At 40.9% G+C, this 23194-nt stretch overlaps 1 protein-coding gene across 1 annotated transcript in view; it reads left to right on the forward strand.

Annotated features, from left to right (window-relative positions):
• The window catches only part of DMD (dystrophin), a 1845074-nt gene that overhangs the window by 1468644 nt on the left and 353236 nt on the right, over positions 1-23194 (forward strand). The window contains exon 50 of the mRNA XM_081807964.1: positions 14151-14323. Coding sequence (XP_081664090.1) covers positions 14151-14323 — 173 coding nt within the window. The remainder of the gene's footprint in view (positions 1-14150; positions 14324-23194) is intronic.

Genomic DNA, 23194 nt, shown 5'->3' on the forward strand with positions numbered 1-23194 from the left:
TTTCTTTGGAATAAAGGAGACATAAATTGTGTTCATTTCAGAGGTAAAATAGGTTCGTTTTCTCTTCAGAAGTGGACTTTCTTTGAACTTGGTGTCTTACTTCTACCTATCAACACATTATTGCTCTGAAAAGCACGGTAGCTATTGAATGAGAATTTGTCATCATCATTTAGTTAAACACCCCCGAATTATTTTTTTACTGACTATAATTTAATTTCATACATCCAGTGATATTTTAAAACCCATGAGCTATTTTGTAACTCCCAACATCACAAGGATAAATTTGATTCCATAGACGAAGTGTTGTGCCAAACGAATTATAGTCAAAGAGAGAAACAGAAAAAAAAAAAATTAGTGGAATTCTCAATGCTCTCTCTAAGTCAGACATCATAAGGCTTTTTCATCCTGTGAAGCTCCTCATGATATGTTGAAAAGAGAAGGTAATGAATAGATGGTGTTTAAAAGGCCCCAATCCTCTTCTAAATGCTTCAGAATCCATTATTTAATTATGATCTTAGATCTAAAGTCTGGTCTTTTAAAGGACTTGATGTGTCCTGAGTGGTAGAAAATGTGATTTCCAAATCGTATGATATGATTAGCTCTCCATGTGTAAACCAGTAGCCCAGTAACAAAATCCTTTCCTATCACTCAGTAAATACTGTAATTGGTGATACTTATGAGTGAGGATCTGGGTAGGCCAGATATTTGGGAAATTGCAAAGCTGAAAGTCGCATTGATTTTATAGTGAAGAATCGGCCAAGTTACTCTTGAGGTTTCAAAAATGGACCTGCCCAAGGAACATTTTCTTGCTTTTGCAGGCACCAGGCCTTTTTCCAGGAGCAAGCATTCATCCATTCAGGGAACCATAACGTGTAGTTTCCACTTTTCTAGTGATGGCACTTAAAACTGGGAGAAGAGGCTGTAGGATTTATGGAGATCCACTTCTCCGGGCCAGCAAATCCTCTCGGCTTACACCAGTCCATTTGTCAGTGTTAGCCTGCACGTTCGAGGAGTTTCTTGCAACCTCTGAGGTCTAAGATACAGAGTGAGCAGAGGAGGGTACAGAACTCTAACTCATATTCCTGGGCTTATCTCTCCAATGGAGAGAGGCTGTCTTATCTTCTTTTATTTTTTCCGAATCAGGCCATTAGCATGAAACAAGGACATGTAATCTTACCAGAGCAAAATTGGGGTCATGCCATAGGCTAGCTGAGTGAGTGCTCTGTGGCACGATGATGTATGGCCGCCGTGCAACAATGTCGCTACCACATCAGATCTGCCCTTTAATTACATTCTAAATCTCATTTGAAGAGATTTTATCATTATGGAAATTGCTCTGTAAATGTGCCCATGATGAAACCCAATAAAAGTTTGCTGAGAAGAATTGAAGACCGAGGGAGATGAATCAGCAGCTAAAACATTATCCTCAGAGTTTTCCTGGCTTTAGGCAAAACGTCCCATGCAGTAACAGAACATCACCATGGACTCAGAAGGTGTAACTTCCTGATTATTACAGGGCACTTGTGCCTGTGGCACTAGCTCTTCTTCCAGAAGCCAGAGGAAGAGTTCTGCTTTCCAGCTTGGCCGGACTTTTTCTCCCCAACCTCAGAACCATTGCTTGAATTTCTAGTGGCCAAACTGAATCCTCCGGTATTTGCCTTGTGTTCTGGACTCCATGCATGCATGCAGAGCAGGCCCGAGGTTCTTGAAATGAAAGATGGCTTTCTTTTCATGAAATAAAGAACACCTCTGCTTTCTTCTCAAGGTCATTTAAAAATATCTAGACTGCTGGGTTATGGAAAGCACATGAGGAGGATTCATAGGGAAAGAGTAAAGTCAAATGTTCTTTTCTCTACAATAGGGATTGTCTCCTATCTGTGTAGCGTGACTGATTTGAAGTTTCCTTTTAAGCGTGTTCTTGATCATCTCTTTCTTCGGTCCTGAGCTACCAGACAGACATTCTAGGGCCATAGCTACCTTTAACTCAGAGTGCCAACTTCTGTGTCTTTCCACGGGCCCCTGGCTCAATGCACCCTTTTCCTCTATGTCATTCCTCCTCCCCCTTTCATGTGTTGTTTCCCAAGAAGATGGTGGGTCACAATGGAAAAGGGCCAGGTTACGTGAATGTGGCTAGAGTGATGGAAATTTTGTAGCACCCAAGGGTGTCCTCTGCCGGGCACCACCCCCCCCCAAATGTAGTCATTTTGTGCCTAGGATCAGTAAGACTAATTCCAAGATGCGTAAGTCAGCACAACCGTATTGTAGTCACATCTTTCAATGTGTTCTTCTTCCTAGGAGTTTTCTGTTAAAACAGTACCTGAAAGATCTGTTGTCTTCGTTAATTCATTGTATTTCTTGCAGGTGGAGGTAGCTGCAAGCAGGCTACTGTCCCTCTATTTCCTTTCAGTGGGTCTTGGAAGCCCATGAAATTAGAGGTCATATTTTGTGGTTATGAGTACTTGTGCAGGTTTCTCAGGAGAGGATCCATCATTTTCATAAAGGCATTCATGACCGCCAGGAGGTTAAGGCCCACTATGTGAGACCAGTGTTCATTCTCAAAGGGGTTCCGTCCCTGGCTCCGTCAGCATCACCTGGAAACTTGTTAGAAATGCAAATTCTTGATCTCTACACCAGATTTACAGAATCATGAACTCCAGGGTTGGGGCCCAGCAGCCTGTGTTTTAATAAGCTCGCTCAACTTTGAGGACCACTGCGCTAGACAAGTTACCAATACATGCTGCAAAAGTTCATGTTCGCAGGTACATGTGGATGACACAGAGAAAACAAGCTCCTCTCTCCCGCCCCCCCATGGACCTTTCCCTCTGGCCACATAGAGTTGCTCAGCTTGACGTATACTCTTGTCTCATCTCAGCTCATCTTCAACTTTACTCTTACCCTTCCTGGTGTTTCAAATTTTATCCTCTCACTTCTCTCCTGGTCAGCTCCTCCTCATCCTTCAAGATCCTGTTCACCTATCATCACGGGTGTGATGGCATCTGCAAATCTTGGTGACAGAGCTAATTGCTCTGTTCCCATTGGGCTGTGTCCACTTTAACATTATTGTATACCATTATCACTGAAGACTTTTTCAGGAGACTATAGGGTCCTTGAAATAAGAAACTTATCTCTTGTGGTTTTACGATTGTCTTCAGACATGATTTGGGTGAGACCCCCATCTTGCTGTCAACCCACCAAAGGGAAAAAAATCAGAAAGTCAGAAAGGAACGAAACTAACAGAACCAGGCAGAAGGGTTTTTCAGCAAGCCCCTCTATTTTCTACTCAAGATAACATTAATAATTAGGTATCATCCACATTGGTTTCTTAGTCCCCTGCTGCTGAGGTTTTTCTCTATTAAACTCTCAATTACATCAGCAATTTCAGCAGAAATTCATGATAACTGTACAGTCCCTCTGTCCCTATCTGAGAAGTGTAGAACAAAAGCATTTGTCCACAGTAAAGCACTGTGGACATAATCTGTTTACCGCTTCTCTTTCTTGGGGTGACCGATATATACTCCAGATCAGTGACAATGATGAAATCCAACTTTCATTTTTCCTTCCTTACTCAAGGCACTGTGAGGCAGGTTTCTGCTGTTTTGTGACATATTCCAGTGTAGCTCCCACATAAAAATTCTTATGATGTAAAATAATCTATCAAAACCTCCATTTTTCTGTTCTAGTCTTTTATTAAAACTTATATAATTTATCTCATGGGCATGGAAAAACCTAAGCCTTTCCAAACCTTACTCTACTGGAGATAGTTTTTCAGATGTACCTGTTCTCAGATGAAAGAAGCATCGTCGCATGGCCAAAGGCCAAGGATGCCCTGGGTCTGTTTCAATGAGGGTGGTCCAGGGTCTCTAGGATGTTCCAAACTGAACTGAATGCTTTGGGAAAGATTGGTGGGTATGCAGCAGAAGACTCATGAGTGGGTTTCTGGATTCAGCATAGTGGGTTCTAGGAATGAAGAAACATCCTGGATATTTTGCCAGATGCTATTTTGCCAGTTTTCTCATTATGGCATTTCCTTTGGCAGCTAGGCCAGTGTTACCTATCTTTATATTAATGTCCACATGTGTATACCTTCTTCTTCCTTTTCCTTATACCTTGCGAAAGAGAGTATATTTTTTCCCAATCACCATCCACCCTGTTCCATGAGAGAAGAAAAGCTAAATAGGGGGAAGTAACTCCCTAGGCACAAAAAACCCATTACACTCTCCAGAAAAAGCAATTTGCTCTACTTGGTAGTAGACAGAAATTAACTCACCAAAGAACAGCAGAGAATCAGACCTAATTATGTCAGTAGGACTTTAGTTAACATCATGATGCTAGAACCTTCTTTAACATTCACACTTTATAGATACCTAGAATTCATTTTAAAGGTAATATCTCTAAGCTTTTGATGAATGAATACCCACAAATGAACACGGTCATGTCCAATGTGTGTTTGTGAATTATTTGGAAACTATCCTATTTAAAGTGAAAAGATGTAAAATCATCTTAGATTTATGATGTCATTAACCTATTCCAAACAATCGCCTCAGTGTCGGGTTGTTTGTGGTCGTGTTGGGATATTAGGAGGGGTTTCTTTGGAGGGGTGGGGGATGGAATAAAGTTGTTCTGCATTTACAACATTCATAATTAAAATGAGCCAGAGGAAATTAGCTACATGGCTGTTATGATTTCTAGTGTATTATCAAAAATAATTATGGCACTTTGCCATATGTTCTTGCCTTCTTCTTACATATTGCTGTCAGGATGAGACTTGACATCAACTAATTGCTTATTTCTAATATAGTCTTGAACTACACAGATTCTCTAGAGAGAAAAGAGAGAGCTCTGTGACAAAGAGATTCAGGAAATAGGAGCTTTTCTAACTTTCAATTCTGCATATAATATAGACAAATTGTATAGATAAATATAACCAGATGTGTATTGGTCCATGGAAAGATAGTTGACTATTTTAAGAATAAGAATGTGTTCTGTTCATTTGGAGCCATTGAAAATCATGAAAGGTGTGAGTTCAGAGTTGTATTTGAGGTGGGAATCTCCTGTGTCTATGTAACTATGTGCAGCTTTGGTGTCTGTGCCCTTGCCCTGTCATTGTAATTTACTTGGTACCGACGGGTGAGTGTGTGTATATGTGTGTTTAAAACACAGCATATACAGGGGCGCCTGGGTGGCTCAGTAGGTGGAGCACCAGAGTCTTGGTTTTGGTTCAGGTCCTGATCTCATGGTTCACAGGATCGAGCCCCGCATAGGGCTCTGCACTCAGTGGGGAGTCTCCTTGAGATTCTCTCTCTCTCTGCTCCTCCCTGCCCTCTCAAATAAATAAAAATAAATCTTTAAAAAAATAAATAAAACACAGCATATATAATGTTTGTCTTACTCCTGGGGAAAGGAAACTTAAAATAATATTTCTGCCTTTAAAATTCTTTGGTGAACAGTTATCACTTTGCCTAATTCTACCTTCCAAAGGTAGACCGAGGGAAGGATGAAAGTGAGTCACACGTGCAGATATTTCTGTAATTTATGAGCACTTGGTGATCCCTCCTCCTTCCTTCCTGGTTTTGGAGCCACCACGTTATTGGTTCAAGAATGGCTAAGGCTGCCTGTCAGCTAAATTCCTGCCTCCATTCTCTCCCTGCTGCCTTTGCCATTTACCCTGAAAACTGCCCGCCCCCCCCCAGGTAATCATTCTGAAATACTTTTATAGTATGTCATGTCTGCTGTGGTGAAAACAATGGTGCACAGGTGGTGTGGGGGGGTGCTCTTTGGTTATGGGGAGCAAATGATATGTACAAATGGATTTCTTTCCTGTTTAGGAGATTTCTCTCTCTGTTCATCCTATTATGCTGTGAACATCAAGAAGGTAGAAGTTTATTTTTCACCACTGCGGGCCTAGATGCTGATATATGAAATATTAGTGGGAGGAAGGAAAAGTAGGGAAGGAGGGAGGAGGGAGGGAGGGAGGGAAGGAAGGAAGGAAGGAAGGGACGGACTAACTTAAGGGCTGGGACTACATCTTTCTTACATTATATGTGTTCCCGCAGCTCCTAGTGAAGTCTTGGAAGTTCAATAGGCACTTAAGTGCATGTTTGTGTGATGAATAAATATGCAGAACATTTGCGCACTGTGACAGAATAAAAAGAAACTAGGAAAAACGCGACGCAGAAGAGAGAAGGCACTTCTAATCTTACTTCCAACCTAGTACATCTGAAGTGAACTCTTTGATTTTAAAAAGTAATTTTAAGGCTAGCATAAACCAGAGGGTCAGAGAAGGAGAGAAAGCAGCACGTGTTGCCCGAGTTTGGAATTGCTTAAGGCGGTCTGACAAATGGGATTTTGCTCAGTTTCCTCCAGGGTAATCCACCCTAGGCCAGGCATTTTTAAAGATTAGATTTTGAAATCAAGGTTTGCACCTGGGAATGTACTGAGGCAGGAGAGCATATCCCTTCTCTCCACTGTTCTAGTGCATAAGGGTGAGAATTTTCGAATGAGATACGAAAGCAAAGGCAACAAACCCTGCAGGATAATAGTTTCTGAGGACCTTAATAACAGCCATTTTTAAAGCACAGCCTGTGGACTCCTAAATCCATAGCCACTCGTTTAAGATGCATTGCGATGCAGTGGACCCGAAAACACACTCCTTATCTACCTAGAGTAACCAGGCTCCAAGCCAAACGGCAGTCCTCAAATTAACTCTTGTTTCTCTTGGGATGACAACTCTGCTGCTTTTAAAAAGGATTGCAATGGCCACATATAGAATAGGGGAAAAGAGTCACACCCTCTGTGAGTCTGTACCCAACTGCATTTCCTGAGTGAATTAGGAATGTCTGCTGGTTAGATTAGAGTCCTTATAAGGTCAAGATTGTAGGTCCAATTCCTTTATATGGGTGCTTCTCAAAAAAATCCATTAGGAAGGATAATTCTGTTTTGTTTTGCTAGTTGTAATGTTCAATCCATACCAGACTGATACTTTTGTAACATGCAATAAAAATGAATTACTTTTAAAACTACAAAAACCAGACACAAAATGCAACCCTGTGCTTTTTATTTTTAGATTGCTGTAAACATTTCTAAAGATTTACTCTTGATTTCTGTTCTCATAATGGAATATGTGTGTGTGCGTGTGTGTTGTGTGTGTGTGTGTGCTCCCAAACCTCAAGTATTTAGAGCACATGTTTTGCAAGTCATTTTGGAGAGTCAAGCTAAGGGAGTTTTACTTTTGCATGTGTATTTTTGTTTGTTGAATTTCTTTAAAGCATCAACACCTTTTCAGGATAACTATGTTGGATAAATTCATTTAAAGAGTTTTATACATACTGCTTCCTTCTTAAATAGAGTTTGCTGAACATAAACCTGCTTTTTCTGCTGAATTTAGGATCTTCATTACTAACAGTAATGATTTTGCTTCACATGCAAGCAAGGTGATGCCTTCAAGGGCTGGTAGGTAGGGCTGTAAGAGGCCACACTGTGTAACCCGGGTCACCTCTGTGTGCTCGCGGCTCCTTCTACACCTTTCTGGTTCTCTGTCAGGTGTCACTCCTTGCCACGTGCAGTGTAGCCCTGACAGATACCTTCTCTCCTGTTCTGGATCTTCTGTATCTGACCTTTTAAGTTCTTGGAAATCAGATCGCCATTCTTTCTTTTTTTTTTTTTTCTATCAAGTGTATTTGAATTAGGGGAAAGTTATCAGTAAAAAGGAACTAATGGCCTTATTATCCGCCTACTAATTGCTTTCAGAAAAAATTAGAGATTATGTGTCTGTAATGAATTTTATAGGGAGATGTAGTCACTTATGTTTGTTCTTCCTGCATCTTTCTGTCAGTTTTCTTGCTGACCTCTCGGTTGTATTCAAGATAGGGAGGTCATCTCACTGATATGAGGAATTCTTAATCGCAGGAAACAAACTGAGGGTTGCTGGAGTGGGGGGTGGGGTGGGAGGGATGGGGTGACTGGGTGATAGACACTGGGGAGGGTATGTGCTCTGGTAAGCGCTGTGAAGTGTGCGAGACTGTTGAATCTCAGATCTGTACCTCTGAAACAAATAATGCAATATATGTTAAGAAAAAAAAGAAGAAGAAGGTAGCAGGAGGGGAAGAATGAAGCAGGGGAAATCGGAGGGGTAGATGAACCATGAGAGACGATGGACTCTGAAAAACAAACTGAGGGTTCTGGGGGGGAGGGGGGTGGGAGGACGGGTTGGCCTGGTGGTGGGTATTGAGGAGGGCACGTTCTGCATGGAGCACTGGGTGTTATGCACAAACAATGAATCATGGAACACTACATCTAAAACTAATGATGTAATGTATGGGGATTAACATAAGAATAAAAAAAAACATGTCAAAAAAAAAAAAAGATAGGGAGGTCATCATTTGCTGGGTTCTTTTTTAGAGACAAATAATTCCATGTACGTAGGAAAGAAAATACTTGGATACTGTTACCCAGGATGTTTGGAAATAGTCTCATAACCATTTGCTTGGGTAATAAAAAGAAGGGTGTTGCCCTGACTCTTGACATCTCTCTTCTTTATTTTGCTTCTAGTAAAATTTTTATAACTTTTCATATTCTTCCCCAGTTGTCTTATTACTTAGGGACCCCAAGGATCATTCTACTTGTTGAATGAGATAGTACAGATGTAATATTCCATGATCTTGTGTTTGTCCTACTTTTCCTTGTAAATTTTTACTGTCAGTGACTTCCTGAAAGGTCTTTGCCCCGCTTAGTTTAAGGACCTCAACTACATTCCATCTGTTGCTTCCTAACACACATCATGTGTTCCAATCAGGCTGTGAGGTTCATTGTCCCTGCTCATAAACCACACTCACTTCCACCTTCTGCCATTCTTACATCCTTTTTCCCAGTGGGAATGTCCTCTTCCCTCTCCCTCTCTTGGTCTTATCCATCCTTCAAGGCTCGGGTGAAGTCGCATGAGTTCATGAAATCTATCACTTGATTTCCACCCTGATTCTCTTAGAAGAGCAACCCTTATATTAGCTATTACTTATTAAAGGCCTCTTGTGTTCTGGACACTGTTCAGAGTATTTTATAAAAATTGTTCCATGTAATATTCACAACAACCCAGCAGGGAGGTATTACTACTTAATATTTAGTGAAGCCAGAGAGATTAAAGAGTTTTCAAACTTATGCAGCTAACAAGGGAAAGAGAAGGGACAGACTCAAACCATGTCTACTTGATGGCACTTCGCCATTGCTTTTCCCTGGAGGCTGAGAAAGGGCACTTAGGACAGGAGGAGGCTAGACTCTTGGACAAGAAGGAGGTGTGAGATTTGAAAAAGCTCTCCAGGAAACAGGATTCTCCCTACTCCTAAAACCACTGCGCTGTGGACATACCACTTGCCAGATGGCTGAACTTCTTGACATCACCTTGGAGATTTGCTCTCCAAGTGCACAGAATTTGAGGCTCTATGGTTCTTTGAGGGGGGGAGGGCAACAAATTATGTTTTTTATTGGCACCCATTTTCTCAATTTGTGTTATCTCTTGTTGTATTGGATATGTCTCTGTCCTCTGCTTCAGATCTGTTTAACAGTCTCCATGTTATTAAGACCATACAAAGACTCTCGGAGTATGGAAAACATTACTCTGCATTGTCTGATGGCAGTGCTAGATTTGCTGAAACTGAGGCAGGAGTATGAGTAACAGGAAAAATTAATTGGGAAAATTTTTATTTTTTTTTTAAGATTGTATTTATTCATTTGAGACAGAGAGATAGAGAGAGAGAGAGAGAGAGCATGGGCAGGGGGAGAGACAGAGGGAGAAGGAGAAGCAGACTCCCCACTGAACAGGGAGCCTGACACAGGGCTTGATCCCAGGACCTGGAGATCATGACCTGAGCTGAAGGCAGACTCTTAACCATCTGAGCCACCCAGATGCCCCCATTGGGAAAATTTTAAATGAATAGGAAAAAAAAACCCTCTAAGGTGACATAGCCTAGAGATTAAGAGGAACAGTCCCTGGAGTTCCAACAGCCTGAGTTTGAAATTTGGCCACATGGTTTATTAGCTGTGTGACCTTGGGCACTTTTAGTTAAACTTCTCTGAAATTTCATTTTTGTATATGTAAAATGCAAATACTTCTCGTGCCTACCCCAGTACTGAGAGGCCTCAGTGAGCGCACGTACACCCAGTGCTCTGACCAGCATCTGGTGCAGAGTAAGTCTCATACATGTTGTCGCTGCCACTGCGCCTGTTTCTGTGGTTATGTAACAAATACCTTTTTTTCCACTGCTCATTTGTTATTGTTCTTTTTAAAGAATACGATCACAAAAAGAAGAGAAAAATTAGACACGCTGCCTTGGACGTAACGACTCAGGCTTTGAGGGATCTTTTCCAGTTAAGTCAAAAGTGAAATGCCCGCCAGGGTTACTTTTTGTCCAGGTGGGCTGTCCTCTGAGAATTCTCTCTAACCCCCACCCCTCCTGCTTTTCTGTGGCCCCTGAATCAAAGGTTCATCTTAAGCTAAATGCCATCATGGTAGTTTTTGTTTTTTTTTTTTTTTAAAGATTTTATTTATTTTTTAGAGAGCGAGCGAGAGAGAAACAGCATGAGAGGGGAGAGGGTCAGAGGGAGAAGCAGGCTCCCCGCTGAGCGGGGAGCCCGATGTGGGACTCGATCCCAGGACCCTGGGATCATGACCTGAGCCGAAGGCAGACGCTTAACCATCTGAGCCACCCAGGCGCCCGCCATCATGGTAGTTTTATGCGTGTGAGTGTGTCCCTTCCTCCCTGTCCTGTCAATGTCTCCTCCCACCTAGGACTCAGGCTGCCCACTTGTATTGAGAAATCTCCACTACAGTATGGCAGCCTCCCGGGGGAAAAAAAAAAAAAGCCTTATGTTCCTCACCGATACTCACCTCCATTTTAGAGCAGGCTACCTGTGTCCCAAAGCTTGACAGATTCCCTGCCATCCCCAAAGAACACGGGCGAGCTACATTGATACTGATGTGTCTAGTCACTACTTAGTGTAATGTTCACGTGGCTCTCGTAGACAAAGGAACACATTGCTGAAGGGAGAACTTCTGTTCTGGCAGCAAGGATATTTTGGAGTAAGGAGACCTTAAAAACTTCTGGTTTTTGCTCACAGCTGGTCCCAGATGCCCAACTGTCAAATAAGAAGTGAAAAAGGTAGTCAGGAGTCCATTTTTCACTCAGAATAAATCAATCCGTGTGGGTCAGTTTCTGATCAAAATCAGTAATGCCAACTTTCCGGTGCTTTCCCCTCAATAGTAGTCCCCCCCCTCCTTGTCAGGAGTAGCCTTGTTCAGCTTCAGCAACTACTGTCTCTTACAACCAGTGCTCACAGCAAATGGGGTAGTGGGAACAGCCCAAGATCTTCTAGAGTCAAAAGAACTCGAATTCTAATGCTTACAAGATAGGTGACTTTAGGCGAGTCAGTTAAACATCTCTCCACCTCAGTGCTCTCATATGAAAAACAGAGAAAACATGTACTTCATGGTGCCAGGACAAAGAATAAAGATCTACATTTGTGTTTGGTACCTTTTACCATTCATGTGTCATTTGTTGCCATCACCCAGCACCATGACCCAGAGAAGGAGTACCGAGCTATGAGTTACCTTACTGCCAATGCCAACACTTGACTTCAGCCACTCTGAACTTCCAAGGGGGCAGGTGGGAGTTTTTATCTCAACATCTATGAGGTGTGGCAGGAAATTCTCATCAATATTTAGTTGGTAATATGAATAAGTTAAATAAAAAGCACACACTAGATTTTAGGAAACGTAAAGACAGAGCTGTCTCTTGCGTGCTTCTCATCTTCCCCCAGTACTGAGACTAGACAAATAGTGCTCAATAAATACTGGTTTATCAATTTTACGTTTATTTCTTTGTTGATGATACAACAAAGATGTTTCTGTGTGATATAATGGAAATTGCAAAGATGAAAAGTAGCAAATTAATGAATCAACTTCCTAACTATGCTTGGGAAGACCTCTCATTTTTTCAAGAAGGTGTTGATGATTTCATGATATACATGATCTTGAGGAACTATTGATTGAGCTCAATGCAGGATATAAAAATTCAAGTTAACTCTCATTTATATGCATGTTAATGAATAAAGCTGGTGGAATTAGTCAGAATATATCTTATTTTCTTGTACAACTACAGGTTTGGTTTCAATCTAAGTGTGTCCTCTGAGGCAAAGTTTTCAATCAAGTATAACAAAGAAGAAAAGTAAAGTAAAAAGAGAAAAGTGTGGGAATTATGTGGCTAACTTGGATCTGTTTGCTTTGGAGTCCTGATTTATTTAGATAAATTAACCTCACTTTTCTCTTTTCCTGAAGAAGTGGCAAATTCAGGAGGGCAGGTTTTGCCATGTAGGTACACGCACATAGAAGAGACGTATGTTTGTTTGATCAGACTCTGTTCTGCAAGAAGGCCAAAACCAGTTTTCCACCACATGAGCTAGTTTCAAAATCAGGCTATTTCCTTCCAGAAGGAGCCTGTTTGTGACAGGATAGAGATAGAAGCTGCTTGGTCTGTTGGAGTATTTCGCTTCTTTCAACGTTGGATGTCCTTCGATCCATATTCTCCCTCATGACTTCCCATCACAGAGAATGGGACGGAGTTCTCTTTAGGGTCTATCCGTGATACTTTGGCTGCCAAAAAGAGCGACAGGAGACATTCATCATTCATCTACCTGACTTGGGCGACATTCCGAGTCTAAGAGTCAGTGACTGAAATTGCAGGCCAGTTCTTCAGAACTGCTAACATGTTACTGCCGCTGCCCCCTTACCTCAGAAGAGTAATTTAATTCCATTTCAGAAAGAGGTAGCGGGAAAAAAAGAGTTCCTAGTTACACAAATCAATCCAATTGTTCAGAGCTTCAGAATGAATTTTTCAACTTGTTGAACAGAAGCATACACATCTCCAAAAGCAAGTCAGATAATGTACAAAGCCTCCATTCATTGTGTAGGCAGAAAGGAATTCTGGTCCCCGGCAGCTCTCTAAGGAATGTTCCTTTGGCTTTGACTGTTCTGTTGGGAACAAGGAGGGAAACACATATATAAAATGAATTTATAATGTCTCTGGCTTATAATGGCAAAATGATAAGAAAAGTTGGCTGTTTAATATAAACTGTCAGTTGCATATTCCAGGCCCCCTCTCTTTGAGGTCCCTCCCACACCCACGGGCCCGGCCACCGTTTAGTGAGGAGTACAAAGTGGCTGTTTATTATTATTGACTGGTGAGGACTGTGCTCTGAAATTTATTCTGTCAACAGAATGTAAGCAAAGTTGGCATTTTAAAGCAGGGCTCTTGCAGTCGCTGGTTTTTCTCAGGATTGCTATGCAACAGGATCAGTGCTGTAGTCCCCGGTTCAAGCTGAAAATGTTACACAGGAAGACATACCATGTAAAGGTCAGATTCTTCTACTGTGATAATTTTCTTGATCTGTGTATATACAAATGAGGTTGAATGTGTAATCGCTTATCATAACTCTTATCAAGGTCCTGTGCACTTTCTACCTGTCAAGCCTAAAAATACTACGGTATTTTAAATGCGAAATCTTACTAATAAGTGTATGATGCTGTAATAAATGTGTGATGCTATGATGCCAAGGTGAACTTAATGTGTATTGTCAAGAAGATGCTCTCCTACGATAGAATCCCATTAGTGTGCTGGAGCTGTGGACTGAGCACAACCTTGTTTATTGGTCTCTCCATGCTTTTATGGTCCGAATCAACTCTACAGATTACTTAGGTGCATGGAAAATATGACTTAACCCATAGTGTAATGAAATTATTGGCCCTGGGGTGTACTTCATCATGGAATTTTATTTCATATCACTTCCAGAAAATATCATCTTTCATCTGTGGATCAGTCCATGTAACTTACAAAATTTGTAAAGTTGCAGATGCATCATGTTCCAATTCATATTCTAAAGGAACAAAGTTATTAGACCTAATAAGATGTCCACTGCCAATCTACGTAATAACATGAAGAGATAATGCCCCAAGAAGAGTGAGTTGGAGGTGCATCTTCTTGTTAGTTGGCCCAATTGAAATGTCTTTTGAACGAGCAGTTTATTTTTTACACTTATCCAGACTCACAGCTAGCCAGTCTCTCTTGTTTGGTAAATCCGCCCGTGTTCTTCTTCCTGCTGTCTCATAGGACCTCCAAGGAGAAATTGAAGCTCACACAGATATGTATCACAACCTGGATGAAAATGGCCAAAAAGTCCTGAGATCCCTGGAAGGTTCTGATGACGCAGCCCTGTTGCAAAGACGTTTGGACAACATGAACTTCAAGTGGAGTGAGCTTCGGAAAAAGTCTCTCAACATTAGGTAGGAAAAGATCGGGGGCAAAAAAGCCAGAAATGAATTAAAATGGGAAGAGTTCCTTCCCTTTCCTAGCTCGAGTGGCTAATATCTCATATGTTTATGTAAATCACCCAATTTGGGAATGATTCATTTTATTTTGAATAAATGAATCATTCATTTGCTTGGTATGGAGATGATACTTGAGGGTTCAGATTAGATTAAAATGGCGATGTTTTATAACCATGGGAGAGATGCATATTAAGACATTAGAGTGAATTTAAATGAGGAACACAGCTATCCTAATTTGATAGAGTTCTCTCTTGGCTTACCACAGGATTATACAAAAAGTGATAAAATTAACGTATGTTTATCATGGAATTCTTTCTTTGGCATTACTCTAAATGCATAACAGAGGACATTCCTTAAATACCCTAACACCTTGTAATTAACACTTTCGAGGAGACCTCTCCATAGCGCCTGCCGCTAGGGAGAGATTATAGAAACTTCTGGTCTTTAGCTCCCTCTCAGTTTTGTCAGGGTGTCCTCTGGAGACTAAGTGTTCTGTTGTTCTCTACTCTCCTCTCTTGTATCGTTGCCCCTTTCTTTGTATCACCTTTCTCCTGAGAAGCTAATGGATGCAGCTCAGCATTGTTGTAAGGAGCACAGAGTGAAGCTCTTGCTGTACCCCTTGCGAGATGGTTCAGTGGAGGGGCAAAGAGCAGGGATGGTTAAGTGAAATGCCCGGTGTCACGTAAATGACATGGGAAGTACAGGGAGTGGAAGTCAGGTCTCCTGCTTTCTGATCAGTTGCTTGTCCTAATTCACATGTCTTTATAAAAATGTGTTGTGCTTTCCTTTGTGTCTAGAAGAGAGGTCAGAGTGGAGGGTGGTAGAAGAGGGCGAATGGGCATCGCAGTGGTTATGAGGGAGCGTGCTAAACCCTGGGAGGAGGTACTACCTTTAGGTCATAAGATTACAGAATGGAGATTTCTTTTTCTTCTTTACAGTTCTTCTAAATTGGCCAGACTTTTGACATACAGCATATTTACTTCAGTAATGAGGGAAAATGTCACTGAAATTTTGTAATTCAAAAGCACTCTTGTAAAAACCTGTACTTAATGTGAAATAATAAGAATGATAGCAACTAACGCACAGCATATCACATATCCTTACATGCCCTGGGCACTTTATATTTCTTGACCCATTTCATGCTCTCAGCAGCCCTACATGATAGGCTCTGTTATTATTCTGTCTTTATATTTAAAGAAAGTGAGGTACAGAGGGGCTAAATAATTTTCCTAAGGTCATTTAGTTAGTAAGTGGCAGATTCGAGATTGAATACAGGGAGTCCGGCTCCAGGGTCTGGGCTTTTAACCATCATATTATCCTGTAGAGTATAAAGCAGAAAGGAAAAGGTAAGACTCACCTAACTTTGACATATAAATACATACTAAGTGAAAGGATGGCAGAGAGACAGATATTTCTAAGAGTAGGAAAGGATTTTTTTTTTTTACCTATAAGGTTTTCCTCTCAAGTTTGCACCCCAGCTTCCAAGACGCTCATTTTTATCTCCGTGTTTGGTCCATGACATTTGTACCAATGTGTTGAGGATGCGTTGGGGACAACAATGGGCAGTGGCATTTTCAAAGGCAGCGAGACTCCATTCGCTTCCCATGGCTTAAACTCGAAGAGAGGTCAGTATGCATAATGACAAAAGGCCACTTTCATAACCTCTGTCGTTAAAAAGGAATGAGACGTGTGAAATGGGAAAGATATTGGCGGATAAAGTAAAAGAGAAGAAAGTTATTCTTTTTTGCAGGGAAGAAAAAAGAAAGGTGCTCTAACTGTTCTGCACATCACTCAGTGCCTTTCCTCTCCTTCATGTGAACTTGATGAAATGAAAGGAGAATCGAAAGCGGCAAACAGCGTGTCAGCCAAAATATGGGCTCTTCCTTCTCAGCAGTTTCCCATATGCTAGCCCCTGCAGTTTAATTCTTGCTGTCGTTAATCAAGTAGAAAACAGTTACCTTGGCTTATCTAAGGTGCTGCAAATTCCGGGATTTAAATATTCCGATCAACAGTTTCAGCTTCTAGCTAGATCTCTCTCATAATACCCTTTGTGTTATAAGCACTCACTTACCAAAAAAACAAAACAAAACAAAGAAATAATTCTTCACGTCAGAGTGCTTCAGTCTCTTTCCTGACACGTTGTTGAAATAAGGATATCTGTCAGTCTGGACTGAATGGCAGGCTTCAGCTGAAAGCAGCCCAGTACAGGCAGCGATTTGTGATGGTGATGAGGCAGGAGAGCCGGACCCCGGAAGCGTTAGACACAGAACCATTCATGACGCTTAGAAGCTGGCTCTGTGAGTCTGGTCAGTTCCTCCATCAGCCTTATTTTATGGTGAAAAGTCACCACAACCAAAAACTAGTTGCAAAGATAGCCCAGAGAAACAGCCCTGTGTTTGCCCAGGCTATTACACATCATCCTACAAAGGATGCCAGTTGGTTTGTTGTCTTAAAAGGGATTCTGAAGCCATTTTTCTACTTCAAAGTATAGAAACATCAGTACTTAATTACACAGGTGTCCATTTTTTTAAGTTTTTATTGAAATTCCAGGTAGTTAATGGGACAGTGTAATATTAGTTTCAGGTGTAACATTTAGTGATTCAACACTTCCATCCATCACCCGGCGCTCATCAGGACAAGTGCCCTCCTTAATCCCCATCACCTGTTTGGAATCCAAATGATTTTGAAGTATCCCTTTGCATTCTGTTGGCTCATAAGAGGTATCCTTGTGCTTCCAGTTCCAAGTCCATATTATGTCCCTTTCCCTCCATTTATTTTCCTTCTGCCCTATGTCTTTTCTCGGCCTGTGATTATGATTCTTACCTAAGTCTCCATCATGTCGTTTTATATTGATAGATTTGTCTATGTTCCTTTATGCATTGATATCATCCATAACACAGTTACAAAACTATTCTTCCTTGGACATTTCTAGCTCATTATTCCCTTGCTCAAGAACTTCAGTCTTGTCGGTGACCATATTTTACTCATTCGTTCATTTATTCTTTTCATTCCACAAATATTTACTGAGTCTTTACTGTGTACTTGGCACTCTTCTAGGCACTGAGGATACAACTGAACAAAACAGGCAAGAGAAAAATCATTGCTCTTATGAAATTGATGTGTAGTTATCAGAATCTAGTGGCCCCTCTACTCTCCACCTGATAAGACCCTGATAATCCCTTCTCTTTCCTGTTCTTCCTCTGCCTCCCAGTTCCTCCCTCGCCGAGCAGCAATCTAGTCGTTCCCCAGCATGGATTCTCTGAGCCGAGGAGATTCTGCTTTTTAACCCCATTGCTGCTCTCCACCGGTTTTCTCACTCGCCTGTGTGAGTATGTACATTTGCTGGTCCTCACACTTGGAACTCCATCCCTCCTCTCATCCTTCACCTTTTCACCCAAATCCCACACTGAATCTTTTCCTCTCTGACTGTTCCTTCACTTTGAGATCTTCCCTGTACTATTCTCATTTACACTGGATGGCACGTTCCTTTAAGTATTCATGAGTTGTTTCAGAGGGCTGTGCTTGCTGCCTCCAGCTAAATTAGATAAATAAAAAACTCCAAGCTCTACTGTTTCGGGGGAATACTTTGAGAAGGATAGGTATTAACCCTTCTCTAAATATTTGGTAGGAATCACCTGTGTCTGGTCCTGGACTTTTGTCTGTTGGGAGTTTTTTGATGACCGATTCAGTTTCATTGCTAGGAATCAGTCTGTTCACATTTTCTATTTCTTCTTGATTCAGTCTCAGAGGACTGTATGTTTCTAGGAATTCATTTGTTTCTTCTAGGTTGTCCCATTTGTTGGCATATAATTTGTAATCTTTTATAATCAATCCTTTGTATTTCTGTGATGTCCATAGTAGCTCCTCTTCTATTTCTGATTTTATTCAAGTCCTCCTTTTTTTGTGATCATGGTATCTCTCCAGCCAGGTAAATAGTGACTCCTCCTTCTTTTCGTGCTTGATGAGTCTGACTCAAGGTTTGTATATTTTGTTTATCCTTTCAAAAAACCAGCTCTTAGTCTCATTGATATTTTGTATTATTTTTAAGTCTCTTATTTCATTTATTTCTGCTCTGATCTTTATTATTTCCTACCTTCTACTGACTTTGGGCTTTGTTCTTCTACTTCCTTTAGGAGTAAGATTAAATTATTTATTTGAGCTTGTTCATGCTGCTTGAGGTAGGCCTGTATCGCTATAAACTTCCCTCTTAGAACTGCTTTCGCTGCATCCCAAGGGTCTTGGACCACTGTGTTTTCATTTTCATTTGCCTTCAGGTATTTCTTGGCTTCCTCTTTGACTTTTTCATAGACCTATTGGTTGTTTAGTAGCACGTTGCTTAGCCTGCACATGTTTGTGTTTCTTGCAGTTGTTTTCTTGTGATTGATTTCTAGTTTCATCCTGTTGTGGTCAGAAAAAATGTTTGATACGATTTCAGTCTTCTGAAATTTTTTGAAACTTGTTTTGTGGGTTATCACATGATCTGTCCTGGAGAGTGTTCCATGTGCACTTGAAAAGAATGTGTATTCTGCTGTTTTGGGGTAGAATGTTCTGTATGTATCTTTTAAGGCCATCTGGTCTAATGTGTCATTTAAAGCCACCGTTTCCTTATTGACTTTCTGTCTGGCTAATCTATCCAAGCTCTAAATGAGTCAGTGAGGTAGAGTAGAAGGAGTCCTGGACCAGTATTTGGGCGACCTACTTTCTCTTCTGACTCTGTTATTAACTGCCTAGCATAGGATCTTGAGCACATCACTTAACTGCTTCAGACTACAATATTCTCCCTGACTGAAATGATGAGATTTGACCAGAGACACAGGCGGTCTCTTCAATTTCCCTAGCAAGTCTACCAACCTATTGTTTTTAATTCTGCAGTTACTTTTTATGAATCTAGGCAAATTATTGAAATTTTCTACATTGGTTTCCTGATACTGGAATGGCACTGATTAAGTTCAAAGATATGGTGTAAGAAAAAGTAAATAAGATGTCTTGGAGAGAAAAGAATCCTTTAATTGAAATTGTATAGTACCATCTCATAATTTAGTTCAAGGAAAGTATATGCCATCTGTTCCATATGCATTATCACATCGCATTGTGTCGAAGAGGTAGAAGGAGAAGTAAATACTCAGTGAGAGTTGAGTGCCACCGAACAAAACACTAATTGTTTTAGGTGGGAGAAAAATAAAGTAAAAAATTTTTACTTGCATGCATACATACATGCATGTGCACATTCACACACACACACACACACACACAGAGTTATTGATGACATTATCCAACATCAGAATTGCGATCAAAGAAAGTGTTTCTCATTCTAAAATATTCCATTTCCACAATCTTGCATTTTAATTTTGAAAATATTAATAATTTGGGAATCAGCCTAGTGAATTTTTTCCATAAGAAATATGTATGCAGATTTCAATTCAATCTGTCACCAGATTATATTTTCCAGATTATTGTATATACTATTAACTATGAGAAGCACATGTGTTGTCAACATAATTTCAGCAAAATTTACATTCTGTGAGGTTTTTATACTTGGGAGAAAAACTTGTAAATGTTATATGCCAATACTCACTTTTATGGAATTCTGAATGCTAATTTGAGAGTCAAGAATACCAACATGATATAGTCCACAACAGCAATAAAACTCTTAGAGAGTAATCAGTATTAGAACTTAGAATAGCTAGTAGGAAGGGAAAAATGGGGGGGGGGAATCAGAGGGGGAGACAAACCATGAAAGACTATGGACTCTGAGAAACAAACTGAGGGTTCTAGAGGGGAGGAGGTGGCGGTTGGGTTAGTCTGGTGATGGGTATTAAGGAGGGCACATACTGAATGGAGCACTGGGTGTTATACGCAAACAATGAATCATGGATCACTACATCAAAAACTAATGATGTAATGTATGGTGATTAACGTAATAAAATAAAATTTAAAAAAAGAAGTTAGAATAGCTTAGAGGTTTTTCTATGATGGGGAATAAACAAAGAGCAAAAGGAGGCACAGTCTTTCTACTTTTGAGGAAGAAAAAATGCAACTTAGACATTGACTATTTCTGACCTCCTTTCTCTTACTCTTGGAATGTTAATTATGTTTGAAAGTTGGAGTTCATGGCCCAGCTGGACAAAAAAAAAAAGCTTACTTCTCTTTGAGTTTAATTCCCTCTCTTTATTTAAAGCCCCCAAAGCTCCCATTTTATGTCTATGATTCCTTATTACTTCTGCATTCTTACCTTCTCTTTCTATATGCTTAAGTGCTATCTTATTATACAAGGGTACGCAAGATACACAGGAGGGCATCATTAGTTTTATAAAAGGAGTCAGTGAAAAAGGAATTCAATGTAACACATTTTGCTTTAAGAATACATGCCTTTCAGAGTAAAGTTTTATTAAGGATTTCAAACTAGGCATCAACCCAATCATACTTGAAATATCTGTGTCTAGAGAACTAATAATCACTTCAGCAGCCCCTATAATTCTTAGCACCCTGACACTGAAGAGTTCCTTAAAGACAAGCATTGTATCCCGACACACCTAGGGGTTCTGCGTTTTACCTCAGCCTTACAAATTGTAAACATTATCTGCTTATTAAAGATCAACACTTGCCTTGTTAAAAGCTAGTAGCCCCTCAGCTCTTTTCTTTATTAATAAAGATTAATAGAAAATGGATAGGAACTAAGTATGCCCCTTCAAACCTCCGCGTCTATTTTCCATTGAGCAGGTAGGGGTAAATAGAGTTTATTTGCCAATCGGTAGGAAGGCTTTTTGCTCAGGGATCCAAAGCATTTGCTGAAAACCATGAAGGTTGGGGATTTCCTCACATAAGGAAAGTCTGCAGCTTCCATTTCCCATGTCTAACTAAATAGGACAGCTCAAGTTATGTGTCTCGGCCCTGTATTTAAACGTTTGCATCCCAGCTCCCACATATGCAAAACAAGAGGGTTGAACAAAAATCTCATGAGATTTCTTCCAGTCCTAAGGGCCTATGATAAAACCAGGAGGGGGAAAAATGAAAGAGTCATTACAAATAGAAAGAAACATTTTCCCGGGAGACATTCCCAACACAAACATAGGTTAATCATTTAGAAATATTTGGTATAAGATCTTGAAAATCAAAATAGGGCAGCTCCTTCCAACAATTGCATTAGAAATGTGTCTTGAAGACACTTCACAAGCTTAGTGTAGTCAAGGAAAATGTTTTCTGAGCTCTTGGTGTTTTATTACATTTAGATCACCTTCAAAATCATGTCCTTGACAAATGCCACCTTTGCTCTGTGGAGACCGACCAGTGATGTTTAGGGCATACAGGAAATACTTCAAGAAATTCTTTCTTAAAGAACGGTCCTGGAGTTCCCCTGCTGAGTTGTGAGGGTTCTTGTTAAAAGTACAGGAAGCCTGGAGGCAGAACCTGGGAGTCTGTACCTAACACAAGCCATTCGCAGGGTTCTTATGCCCCCTGAAGTTTGAGAACCAGGGCTTCAGATTGCATATCTTTGTAAGTGTGGATTTCAGTCAGAAGCCATTATCTGGCTGCCTTTTTCCTCTCCCACCCTTACCCAGTATCCCTTGTCCTTTGTGAGCCTTTTGCTTCCATTCTTGTCACCACTCTCATGCGTTAGCAAGGAAAAGAAACAGTCATTTGATATGGAGTTAAGGTGATCAAACATTCCTAAATGTTGCCTAACTCCATACTCTAGGTTCGTGAGAGCCTTTTGTCACCTGAGGTCCCGGGTCCTTCTTCTGCTCTTCTATTAACTCTCTGGACTGTCCTGCCTCCCTGGCTCTTAACAATCTCCCTGTCTCCTGCCCTGAAGTTGCTCTTAGCTCCTTTAGAACTGAAATCCCTGGGTCTCAGAGCCATGTTTTCCTCTTGGGGACACAAAGGGTTTCATTGACCCGGTAATGATTCGTCAACCCCATTTGATCTAGAGCCAGGGTTGTAGCAGTGCCCTGTGTGAGCGAAGCTGCAGCTGGATGCCTCACCGTGGGCAGCCTGCCTTTCTGCATCTTTATCCTCCTCCAGACCTCTCCACCACAGGGCTATTTTGTTTCCTCCACCAGAGAGAGGGAGGCCAAGCATTAGGCATCTCTACATTCTTCCTTACCTTTTGCTCTCTCTACTCCCAAGGCCTCATGGGGACGTAGCAGTGCTCAAAGGTTCTTTATTTAACCTGAGCCTCTTCTCCCATGCGCTGCTTATCCACATCTGGACTGTGCCTCTCTGCCTACCTTCCCACACACCCCGCTTGACATCCTCACTCACCCTCGAGGGGGCCATGCTGCAAATTTCAGACACCCCAGGGAATCCCTGTAACCAGTAGGCATTACGTGCCATTAAACAGCTAACATCTTGCATAGGGAATTCTCACTGGGGCTTATCATGAAAGAGCGATAAGTGAAAGAGAGAGGAAACAGAAGCAGCCAAGGAGGACCTCTACGCTCTATGCAGTCTGTGCTCTTATATTGAATTTGTGGTATTTATGGTATTTCTGGATTCCTTTATTAGATAATAATGCCTGTAGGGTCTTGAACAGTTTAATTCCTCTGATGGAAATGACTTCCATTTTTTTGGACATAACGTTTGTATTGCTCATAATAGAAAGACAGTTCTGACAATTTGGAATAGAAAGCCGAAGGAATAAATCAGCTCTAAATCTGCCTGTGAGGGCTACACTAGTTGTCATTTCAGAATTTTTTTGTACAGAGTCAAGTGTGTGCACACAAATACACATACATGACCATTTTAGAAAAATAGACTGTAGACATTTTTGGAACCTGTTTTTTCACTTAGCAACTGACAGGGTGATCTCTTCCATATCCCTAAATA

Source organism: Leptonychotes weddellii, chromosome X, assembly GCF_054177405.1.
Source record: "Leptonychotes weddellii isolate Sample4059 chromosome X, ASM5417740v2, whole genome shotgun sequence".
In the NCBI taxonomy this organism is placed as follows: domain Eukaryota; kingdom Metazoa; phylum Chordata; class Mammalia; order Carnivora; family Phocidae; genus Leptonychotes; species Leptonychotes weddellii.